Source organism: Podarcis liolepis (genome assembly GCF_965112155.1).
Source record: "Podarcis liolepis genome assembly, chromosome: 18".
Taxonomy (NCBI): Eukaryota; Metazoa; Chordata; class Lepidosauria; order Squamata; family Lacertidae; genus Podarcis; species Podarcis liolepis.
Window position 1 is genome coordinate 5606086 of NC_139572.1, and position 10610 is coordinate 5616695.

The window sequence follows — 10610 nt, forward strand, 5'->3', positions numbered from 1 at the left end:
TGAATCCAGATCACAGGCTCACCCTATTCATACACAAATACGCCCTTAAGACAGGATTTGCAAGCAAAAAGACAATGGGGTGGTGGCTTTTCCCATTTCCTCCCTCCTTGCAGAGAGATATTTGAGGTCAATTTGGGAGAGTCAAAATGGCTTCAGGATTGCTCTCCTGTACTATTTCAGACACGTGGTTTATATACTTGTGTATGTGTTTGCCTTGTACATTTATGAACATTATATATATATATATATATATATATATATATATATATATATATATATATATATGTACTTCCAAAGCATTTTGTAGCCTGTTATAGGAATTCTATATGAGACCTTAGAATTCCTATAACAGGCTACAAAATGCTTTGGAAGTACATTCCTCTTTGCAGAGAGATTGGGACACAAACAGCCAGGGGAGCCGTGCAAAGAGGACCTAAATACCTTTGCTTCTCGTCTCTGGAGGCTGCTCCATTAGATGGAATGAATGAATGAATGAATGAATGAATGAATGAATGAATGAATTTATTAATACGGTCACAGACCAGCACTGCCCCACCAACCACAGTCTAGATTCCTCCATGCCCACCTGCCTCCTTCCTTAACAATGAATCCAGTGGGTGGCTTTGCCTGTCATTTTCCTACTCAGTAGCAGATGGCGCTGTGGGTTAAACCACAGAGCCGAGGGCTTGCTGATCAGAAGGTCGGCAGTTCGAATCCCTGCAACGACGGGGTGAGCTCCCGTTGCTCGGTCCCGGCTCCTGCCAACCTAGCAGTTTGAAAGCATGCCAAAGTGCAAGTAGATAAATAGGTACCACTCCAACAGGAAGGTAAACAGCGTTTCCGTGCGCTGCTCTGGTTCACCAGAAGTGGCTTAGTCATGCTGGCCACATGACCCGGAAGCTGGACGCCGGCTCTCTCGGCCAATAAAGCAAGATGAGCACCGCAACCCCAGAGTCGGTCACGACTGGACCTAATGGTCAGGGGTCCCTTTACCTTTACTTTTAGCAGGACTTAGCTGTGCTTAAATTTTAGCTCTGCTCTTTCTAGGAACAGGGAAGTACTTGAAAGCTCTGCGAAAGCCTGTTCTTTAGCGCTCCATCGGAGCAAATGACAATCTGGGGTTTTGGTAGATTGATGTTTTCTCTGATTCAGCTTTAAGGAGTGGGTTTTTGCAGGGAAAGCTATGAAGCAAAAAAAGGGGGGTAGCTTGGACACGGAGGTTTAAAGTGTGGACCGTACAGTGGTCACTTCAGTTTACAGACTCCGCTAACCTGGAAGTAGTACCTGGGGTTAAGAACTTTGCTTCAGGATGAGAACAGAAATTGCGTGGCGGCGGCAGCGAGAGGCCCCTTAGCTAAAGTAATGCTTCAGGTTAAGAACAGTTTCAGGTTAAGAACGGACCTCCGGAACGAATTAAGTACTTAACCCGAGGTACCACTGTATCCAGAAAGAGTGGAGGAAAGGTAAATATGGATAGTTCGTTGCTTTAAATGTGTGTTAAACATATGGTACTCTGTCTTGCTTGTGTCGCTACAGTGGTACCTTGGTTCTCAAACTTAATCCGTTCCGGAAGTCTGTTCCAAAACCAAAGCGTCCCAAAACCAAGGCCTGCTTTCCCATAGAAAGTAATGCAAAATGGATTAATCCGTTCCAGACTTTTTAAACTAACCCCTAAAACAGGAATTTTGCTGTCTAAGGAGACCATTGATCCATAGAATGAAGGCAATAATCAACATATCATACTATAAGATGAATAAGACAGTATTGTAGATGATAAAAATTAAAATTAATTTCTTTCGCCCTTACCTGCACTGATAGTTATTGTTTGGATAGGAGGATTTTATCCATTTCTGCATTTTTCGGAGGAGGAGAAGCCCCCCCCCCCAACGCCACGTGCGCCTCTTTCGAATGCTATTGCAGGGGGTCTGGGTGGGGCAGGGATGCCAGGGCCCAGGCCGGTGTAATAAAGACTGTCGTTTTTGCCTGTTTTGCAGAGTTTCAATGTTCTGACTTGGTCTAAGATGAAGGTATGGAAGCTGGCAGCTATAGCCTCGATGCTCTTCAGTTCCATGTTGTCCGTTTTGGTTTGTAGAGACTTGTTCACCAGGAGCCAGGAGCACACCCTCTTCTCCTCGTCGCTGTTCTCGAGAACCTCGTCGTCTTCCTCGCTCACCGACGGCCACAGGAGGCACCCAAGGGCTCTGGGACGCCGCGGGTCGCTGATCTCCCAGTGTAAGCTTGGGCTCTCAGCCCTTCCTTCTCCCGGTGGAAAATGAGTAGGATTGGAAGGGTGCAATAGTGCTTATGAGATAGAGTTGGGTGTGAACCTAAGGTGTTCTCAATGTGGCCTCTTTAGATGGTTCCTCAGGGGTGGTGCTGTGGGTTAAACCACAGAGCCTAGGACTTGCCGATCAGAAGGTTGGCGGTTCGAATTCCCGCGATGGGGTGAGCTCCCGTTGCTCTGTCTCTGCGCCTGCCAACCTAGCAGTTCAAAAGCATGCCAGTGCAAGTAGATAATTAGGTACCGCTCCGGTGGGAAGGTAAACGGCGTTTCCGTGCGCTGCTCTGGTTCACCAGAAGCGGCTTAGTCCTGCTGGCCACATGACCCGGAAGCTGTACGCCGGCTCCCTCGGCCTGAAAGCGAGATGAGCGCTGCAACCCCAGAGTTGGCCACGACTGGAACTAATGGTCAGGGTCCCCTTTACCTTGATCATTATAAACTTGGGCTTCTATGCAGCATATCCTGGTGTAAAACTCTCCCAAACAGAGATCCTAAACTCGAGGCTAAATCGACTCATTACACATGCACGCAAAATTTATGCGATTGCACACATGCGCGCAAAATTGATGTAATTGCATCTGCAAATCCCCGCTTGGAAAACTGTGTATGGTAGCATGAGATTTCCTATGATAGCATAGAATCAAATCCAGACCCGTCCTACCGAGCTGGGATGGGATGGGGAGATTAGATGAATTTTGGGGACTGTTTGACTGGGACATGGTTGCCTCTGAGATTGGTTACATTTGGCTACCCCCCCCCCCCACTGAAAAAATGGATTTAATTGCACGTTTGTCTATGCATTAGAATTCTTTCAAAGGCAGTTGATTGGGGTGGGTTTGTGTATAGGATTAGATCAGGCTTTTTGCGGTTATCGGATGCCTCCAAATTCCAGCTGCGAAGGAGAGAGGGGGACTTTGACGGGGGGCACAAGGCTGATCTCAGTCAGAAGCACGATACTAAGGCGAGACAGAGGGCTGCCAGCCCAGTTCTGGGTGCCTCGCTTTAAGAAGGGCATGGGCATGCAGGAGGAAGAAACCAAATTTCGGCCCGCAAGGGACTCCCTCTTAGGGATGGGTGAAGAAGGGCTTGTAGGTCTAGCTCTATCTAGGCATTCCTGTGAAGGGACATGAGTGGCGCTGTGGGTTAAGCCACAGAGCCTAGGACTTGCCGATCAGAAGGTTGGCGGTTCGAATCCCCGCGACCTGGTGAGCTCCCGTTGCTTGGTCCCTGCTCCTGCCAACCTAGCAGTTTGAAAGCACACCAGTGCAAGTAGATAAATAGGTACAGCGCTAGCGGGAAGGTAAACGGCCTTTCCGTGCGCTACTCTGGTTCGCCAGGAACGGCTTCGTCATGCTGGCCACATGACCCAGAAGCTGTACGCCGGCTCCCTCGGCCAGTAAAGCGAGATGAGTGCCGCAACCCCAGAGTCGGTCACGACTGGACCTAATGGTCAGGGGTCCCTTTACCTTTAGGCATTCCTGTAAGCTACCAAGTGCACACACCGGGAGAAGAGTGAAGTGCTCCAACCCCCACCTCCATCCCATCACCCTCCAGAAATTTTTATATACTCTCAGGTTGTGAACGTGATCCGTGCGGGAGGCACGTTCGCAACCAGCAGCGCCGCGTCTGCACATGCTTGGGTTGCAATTCGGCACTTCTGCCCATGCGCAAAGCGCAATGTAGCGCTTCTCTGCATGCACAACCACCGAAACCCAGAAATAACCTGTTCTGGTACTTCCGGGTTTCGGCGTGTCTGCAACCCGACAAAACGCAACCTGAAGCATCTGTAACCCGAGGTATGACTGTATGTTGGAAGCTGTCCAGAGTCACTGGGGCAACCCAGTCAGATAGATGGGGAATAATAATAATAATAATAATAATAATAATAATAGAGTTGTACCTTGGATCCCGAACGCCTTGCGAGTCGAATGTTTTGGCTCCCCAACGCCGCAAACCCAGAAGTGAGTGTTCCGGTTTGTGAACTATTTTTGGAACCCGATTGTCCGATGCGGCTTCCGATCGGGTGCGGGAGTTTCAGCGGGGAGAGGGAAGGAGAGCAACAGCAAAAAAAGGGGGGGGATGTCAAGGGGGGGTCAGTTGGCGGGGGGGTGAGTGAGAAATGTCCCTATTTTCATCTGAGGAGTGTTGGAGGGTATGTAAGGAGGAGAAGGAGGCTGTAAGTAAGAAGGCGAGCAGCTGGGGGGTCTGGCTGGCTGAACAAACTTGGAGGGGCAGTGCTAACTTTGCCTCAATGGGGCCTCCTTCCCCAACGTGAAGGGGAAACCCAGCCAGATGGGCGGGGTATAAATAATAAATTGTTGTTGAGTCGTTTAGTCGTGTCCGCCTCTTCGTGACCCCCTGGACCAAAGCACACCAGGCCCTCCTGTCTTCCACTGCCTCCCGCAGTTTGGTCAAACTCATGCTGGTAGCTTCGAGAACACTGTCCCACCATCTCGTCCTCTGTCGTCCCCTTCTCCTTGTGCTCTCCATCTTTCCCAACATCAGGGTCTTTTCCAGGGAGTCTTCTCTTCTCATGAGGTGGCCAAAGTCTTGGAGTCTCAGCTTCAGGATCTGTCCTTCCAGTGAGCACTCAGGGCTGATTTCCTTCAGAATGGAGAGGTTTGATCTTCTTGCAGTCCATGGGACTCTTAAGAGCACCACAATTCAAAAGCATCCATTCTTTGGCGATCAGCCTTCTTGATGGTCCAGCTCTCACTTCCATACATCACTACGGGGAAAACCATAGCTTTAACTATACGGCCCTTTGTCGGCAAAATAAATTATGATGATGATGATGATGATGATGATGATGACGTGCCAAGCAAGCAAACCCCGACTGTTTCAAACCGAGCTTTCTGGGCCCTTCCTCAATTTGGCGCCAGCAAATTACCGGCGGTGAATGGTCATTGGAATCAGATGCTGCTGTTCCCTTTTGTTCTTTCCTGCCTGGGAACGGAATAAAAGCCTCCGGCCGCTGGGTCCTTTAAAGTCCCTCAGAGGCTTCGTGGATGCTCTTAAATCCAGGTTGCGAGCAGAGGCCAAGTTGCCTTCGTGGAAAAACCCTGGATGCTCGGAGCGTGCTAAACAGCACACTGGCTTGGGTTGGGGAGGGTATTTAATGCAAAAATAAAACTAGAGGGCTGCGCCCCATGTTTGTGGCGGTGGACGGGAGAGTTTTGGGTTCTTTTTAAAGAAAAAAAAACTTTTACCATATCCATATATGAGATTCTCTGAATCTCACAATTTCCCCTTGTGTCCCCTGCATGGGTCCTTAACATAATTATTCTAGATACAAGTAGGTAGCCGTGTTGGTCTGCCGTAGTCGAAATAAAAAAGTTCCTTCCAGTAGCACCTTAAAGACCAACTAAGTTAGTTCTTGGTATGAGCTTTCATGTGCATGCACACTTCTTCAGATACACTGGGGTGTATGTGGCAGCAAAGTTGGCATCTGGGTTTATTGCAGGCTCTGGTACCAGTGTCCATGTTAAGTCTGGTTGTAGTATTATTGTAGGTTAGGAGTTGTTTAAGATTGGGTGGCTGTCTGTAGGCAATGAAAGGTCTTCCTCCCAGAGCTTGAGAAAGAGAACTGTCATTGTCCAGAAGAGGTTGTAGATCTCTGATGATGCGTTGTATTGTTTTAACTTGGGAGCTGTATGTGATGACTAGAGGTGTTCTGTTATTTTCTTTTTTGGGTCTGTCTTGCAGCAGTGTATCTGAAGAAGTGTGCATGCACACGAAAGCTCATACCAAGAACTAACTTAGTTGGTCTTTAAGGTGCTACTGGAAGGAACTTTTTTATTATAATTATTCTAGATACAAGTAGGTAGCCGTGTTAGTCTGCCGTAGTCGAAATAAAATTAAAAAATTCCTTCCGGTAGCACCTTAGAGACCAACTAAGTTTGTTATTGGTATGAGCTTTCGTGTGCATGCACACTTCTTCAGATACATGAAAGTTCATACCAATAACAAATTTAGTTGGTTTCTAAGGTGCTACTGGAAGGAATAATTATTCTAAAACTGCATATCATTACGTTCTCCACAGTTTTCATCTCTCTGAATTATCCACCCCACCCCCCGTTTCTTTACAAGACGTTTTTATTTATTTAACAATGGTCTCCTAAATAAGTTATAAGTTCTTCCCATTCTTTTTTAAAAGTCATTATCTTCTTGATTCCTGAGTCGCCCGGTCAGTTTTGCCATTTCAGTATAGTCCTTACGGTCTTCAAACAAAAACATCTTGGAGGTCCCGGGCCGCAGGGAGGTTAGGCTGGCCTCAACAAGAGCCAGGGCTTTTTTGGTCGTGGCCCCGATCTGGTGGAACGCTCTGTCATGAGACCAGGGTCCTGCAGGACTTGACATCTTTCCGCAGAGCCGGCAAGACGGAGCTGTTCCACCAGGCCTTTGGGCAGGGCACAGTCTGACCCCTCCTTTGGTAATCCTCACAGAACTCTAGCACAATGGTTGCCATTAATCTGATTTTGAATTGATTTTAAAATGAATTGATTTTAGAATGCTGTATTACTTTAATTGTTGTTGGCCGCTCTGAGCCCGGCTTCGGCTGGGGAGGGTGGGATATAAATAAAATTTTATTATTATGTTATTAAGGTAAAGGGACCCCTGACCCTTAGGTCCAGTCATGACCGACTCTGGGGTTGTGGCGCTCATCTCGCTTTACTGGGCGAGGGAGCCGGTGTACAGCTTCCGGGTCATGTGGCCAGCATGACTAAGCCGCTTCTGGAGAACCAGAGCGCACGGAAACGCTGTTTACCTTCCCGCCGGAGCGGTACCTATTTATCTACTTGTACCGGTGTGCTTTTGAACTGCTAGGTTGGCAGAAGCAGGGACAAAGCAACGGGAGCTCACCCCGTCGCAGGGATTCGAACCGCCGATCTTCTGATCGGCAAGTCCTAGGCTCTGTGGTTTAACCCACAGCGTCCCACAATCACTCGTACCAACAGGCTAAAAAACAGATTCTGTCCATGGGCTGTTAGGCTGCTGAACGGAAAATAATATAGTGCAAGTCCTAGGCTCTGTGCAATATAGGAAAGTCCTGGGCTCTGTGGTTTAACCCACAGCGCCACCCGAGTCCCTTATATTATTATTATAATTATTCTAATTTTCTGTCGTTTCTTAAAAAAATTCCAGACAGCACGTTGTTCGAGAGCTACACGGAGGGAGAAATCCGCCACCTCATCTCCACGCTGATCGAGAGGTACAGCCAGTCCATGAATTCTGGGGGCCACGAACTGCCGCTCTTTGCCAAAGCCGGCAACCGGATGAAACGCGCCAAGGCCCGCCACAAGCCCTGCTCCCTCAAGGAGCTGGAGGTGACTGTCAGCGAGTTGGGCCTCGGGTACAAGTCGGACGAGACGGTCCTCTTCCGCTACTGCAGCGGCACCTGCGACTCGGCCGTGCGCAACTACGACCTGTCCCTCAAGAACGTGAGGAGCATGCGGAAGATCAAGAAGGAGAAGGTGAGGGCCCGGCCGTGCTGCCGCCCCCTGTCGTACGACGACGACGTCTCCTTCTTGGACGCGGGGAATCGCTACTACACGGTGAACGAGGTGTCGGCCAAAGAGTGCGGCTGCGTGTGATGGAGCAAAGGTTGGAAGAGGAGGGGCCTGGCAGCACACCCAGCGGTGCCCAGAGGCTGCTGGCGTGTGGGTGGTTGTCCAAACGTGGAAGAGGACGCGAGGAGAAGACCGCCAGGACATCCCCGCTTGGAGCAGCTAAGGAGACACCTGGATTTTAAGTCTACCTCATGGCCGTCAACGGAGGCCAAGAGAAGCCAGCGTCTGTTTGGGGGCCTCCTCAACTGGTGGGGAGCCGGAGAAGCTCTTGATTCCAGCGGTGCAAGGAATCCTGTCAAGGGCCTCGCCGGAACAGCCCGCCGCGCTGCCGCGATGGAGGAACCGGCGCACTCTCGACGCAGCTGGCTGGAGGAACGCCGTTCCAAGCTTCGCAGCGGATCGAAAACAAGAGAGATCTCTTGCCTGGTGGTCTTCTGGAGGAGCTGCCCCTTGGGCGGTGCCCGCTTTGCCCAAGCTGGAGATCTTTACGGGGATGGTTCCACATGGGGCCCGGGTGCCAGGGGCCGTTCCTGCCCATGCTGCGCCTTCTGAATCCTGTGGGCGAAGAAGGGTTGAGAGATTGAGGAGTGCTCCTCTTATACTTGCGGGGGAGCCATCTGCCGCCATCTTAAAGTACACACACCGTTATAACAGTGCTGTGTGAAATGTATGTTTGTATATACATGTAGACATAGGTTTAAAGTATTGACAAATGTGTACAAAAAGGCCGACGTTCCTTTCCAGGCGTTGCATCAAATTCTTAACGGAATCAGCGGCGTCCGGGGGATTCTGAAACCGAAGAGCTCAAATATTCCACATTAAACATTAGAGGGACGTTGGAGAAGACGGCGGTTTGGTGGCAGAGTTTTGCAGGTTTCGATTCCTGGCGCTTCCAGTTATGTCTGAAACCATGGAGAGCCTCTGCCAGCAGGTTGGGCCAACGTGGAGCTCTGTGGCCCTGACTCAGTTTTAAGGCACCTTCGCTGCTGTTTCAATCTGCACAGAACCATGAGGACTAGGTTCTTAAATGGATTTTACGGGAAAGAGGCATCGTTGCATGCAGGCGGTCCAAAGTTCGATCTCTGGGATCTTGAGGTAGTTCAGGGAAGGGCTGTGGAGAACTGTTGATGGTTTAGTGTAGAGAGAATCATAGAATGGTCGAGTTGGAAGGGACCCCAGGGGTCATCTAGTCCAACCCCCTTGCGATGCAGGAACCTCAACACGCAGTCGTCCCCCCGCCCTGTTTGAAAGCATACCAGACCCTGCTCATGTGCTAGATGTTTTATTGGGACACAATCCTCAGATCGCCTACTCCTGAGAAATGGAGCAGGCCAGCGTTTCCCAAACTTGGGTCTCCAGCTGTTTTTTGACTACGACTCCCATCATCCCTAGCTAGCAGGTCAGGGATGATGGGAACTGTAGTCCAAAAACAGCTGGAAAGAGACCCAAGTTTGGGAAATCCTGGACGAGGCAGTGTGTGAGCTGCTGAAGCTCTGGCCAAGGCAACTTCCTAATTGTCTCCAGACTTTGTGAGGGACCATAATTTTGGAAGCAGAACGTCCTGAGTTCAAATCTCTGGAACTGCCTGCTTTCCAAAAGGTGTCGGGTTCCAGGTTCCATCTTTGCCTCAGGGAGAACTGCAGGAGCCACAGCCAGTCAGAGGAGAACAGCCTCTGGACATCACAGAACCACAACTCCCATCTGTCTCCACCAGCTTAGCCCAAGGGTCAGGGATGCTGGGCATTGCAGTCCTATAACATCTGGAGAAGGTTACTGTAATGTGTATGGGTTGCTCGTGCGTAAGTTGCCGCCTCTCCAGGCTTTGTTGCCTTGCTAAACCTTTCAGTCTGGGCAGCCCTTCACTTCGTGGCTGCCTCAGTCACTAGCAGAATCCGTCAGTGGGCGTTTCTTAAATCTTTTCCAACATAAAAGTTGTTTGACACCCAGTCTCCTCCTCCTCTCTCTGCGCAGAAGTCTTCTGCGCAGGGTGGGCGTGGGTAGCGGAGGACCCGTGCTCTTCCCGCTGGTGTCCGGTGAAGAGTCCTGAAGCCCTCTCGCCGATTCCCCCATCAGCCCCCTTTATCCCTGGTGTTGCGCTGATTTGCTTCCCCATCTGCGGAGCTGCCTCTCTCCCTGCTGGGCCCTTCTCCAGCATCATTTGAGAGCCTTCCCTCCGCCTCTAGCTCCAATGTCAGTTCCCTGACATCCACAGTACACAATAATCCACTAGATGAATCAATGAACTGACTTGGCGTTCAGGCAACTCTCTTCATTCCGTGAAATAATGGAAATGACAGTCAAAACAAGTTTTAATTTGCAGTGTCGCTATGCTTCTCAAAGCGAGGTTGATGGCTTCTCTACTGAAGAAGGAACCAGATATTCAGCCTTAAGAGGCATTTGCTGCTGACCGGTGAGGAGGGAGATAAATTTGATTCAGTTACCATTTAATGGCAAATCAACAACAACAACAACAGCTTAATATTTATACCCCACCTGTCTGGCTGAGTTTCCCCAGCCACTCTGGGCAGCTCCCAACAGAATATTAAAAACACGTTAAAACGTCAAACATTAAAAACTTCCCTAAACAGGGCTGCCTTCAGATGTCTTCTAAAAGTCAGGTAGTTGCTTATTTCCTTGACATCTGATGGGAGGGCGTTCCACAGGGTGGGCGCCACCACCGAGAAGGCCCTCTGCCTGGTTCCCTGTAACCTCACTTCTCGCAGGGAGGGAACCGCCAGAAGGCCCTTGGAGCTGGACCT

The 10610-nt window shown here is 49.8% G+C and overlaps 1 protein-coding gene across 4 annotated transcripts in view; it reads left to right on the forward strand.

Annotated features, from left to right (window-relative positions):
* Positions 1 to 9644, forward strand: part of NRTN (neurturin) — a 57854-nt gene extending 48210 nt beyond the window's left edge. For 2 of the 4 annotated variants that reach the window (XM_083484211.1, XM_083484212.1), the window contains exons 2-3: positions 1995 to 2232; positions 7427 to 9644. In XM_083484211.1, the coding sequence (XP_083340337.1) occupies positions 2022 to 2232; positions 7427 to 7875 (660 nt within the window). In that variant the 5' untranslated portion in view covers positions 1995 to 2021 and the 3' untranslated portion in view covers positions 7876 to 9644. The remainder of the gene's footprint in view (positions 1 to 1994; positions 2233 to 7426) is intronic. The other 2 variants (XR_014521027.1, XM_083484213.1) reach the window with 2 other exon arrangements.
* Positions 9645 to 10610: the final 966 nt, after the last annotated feature.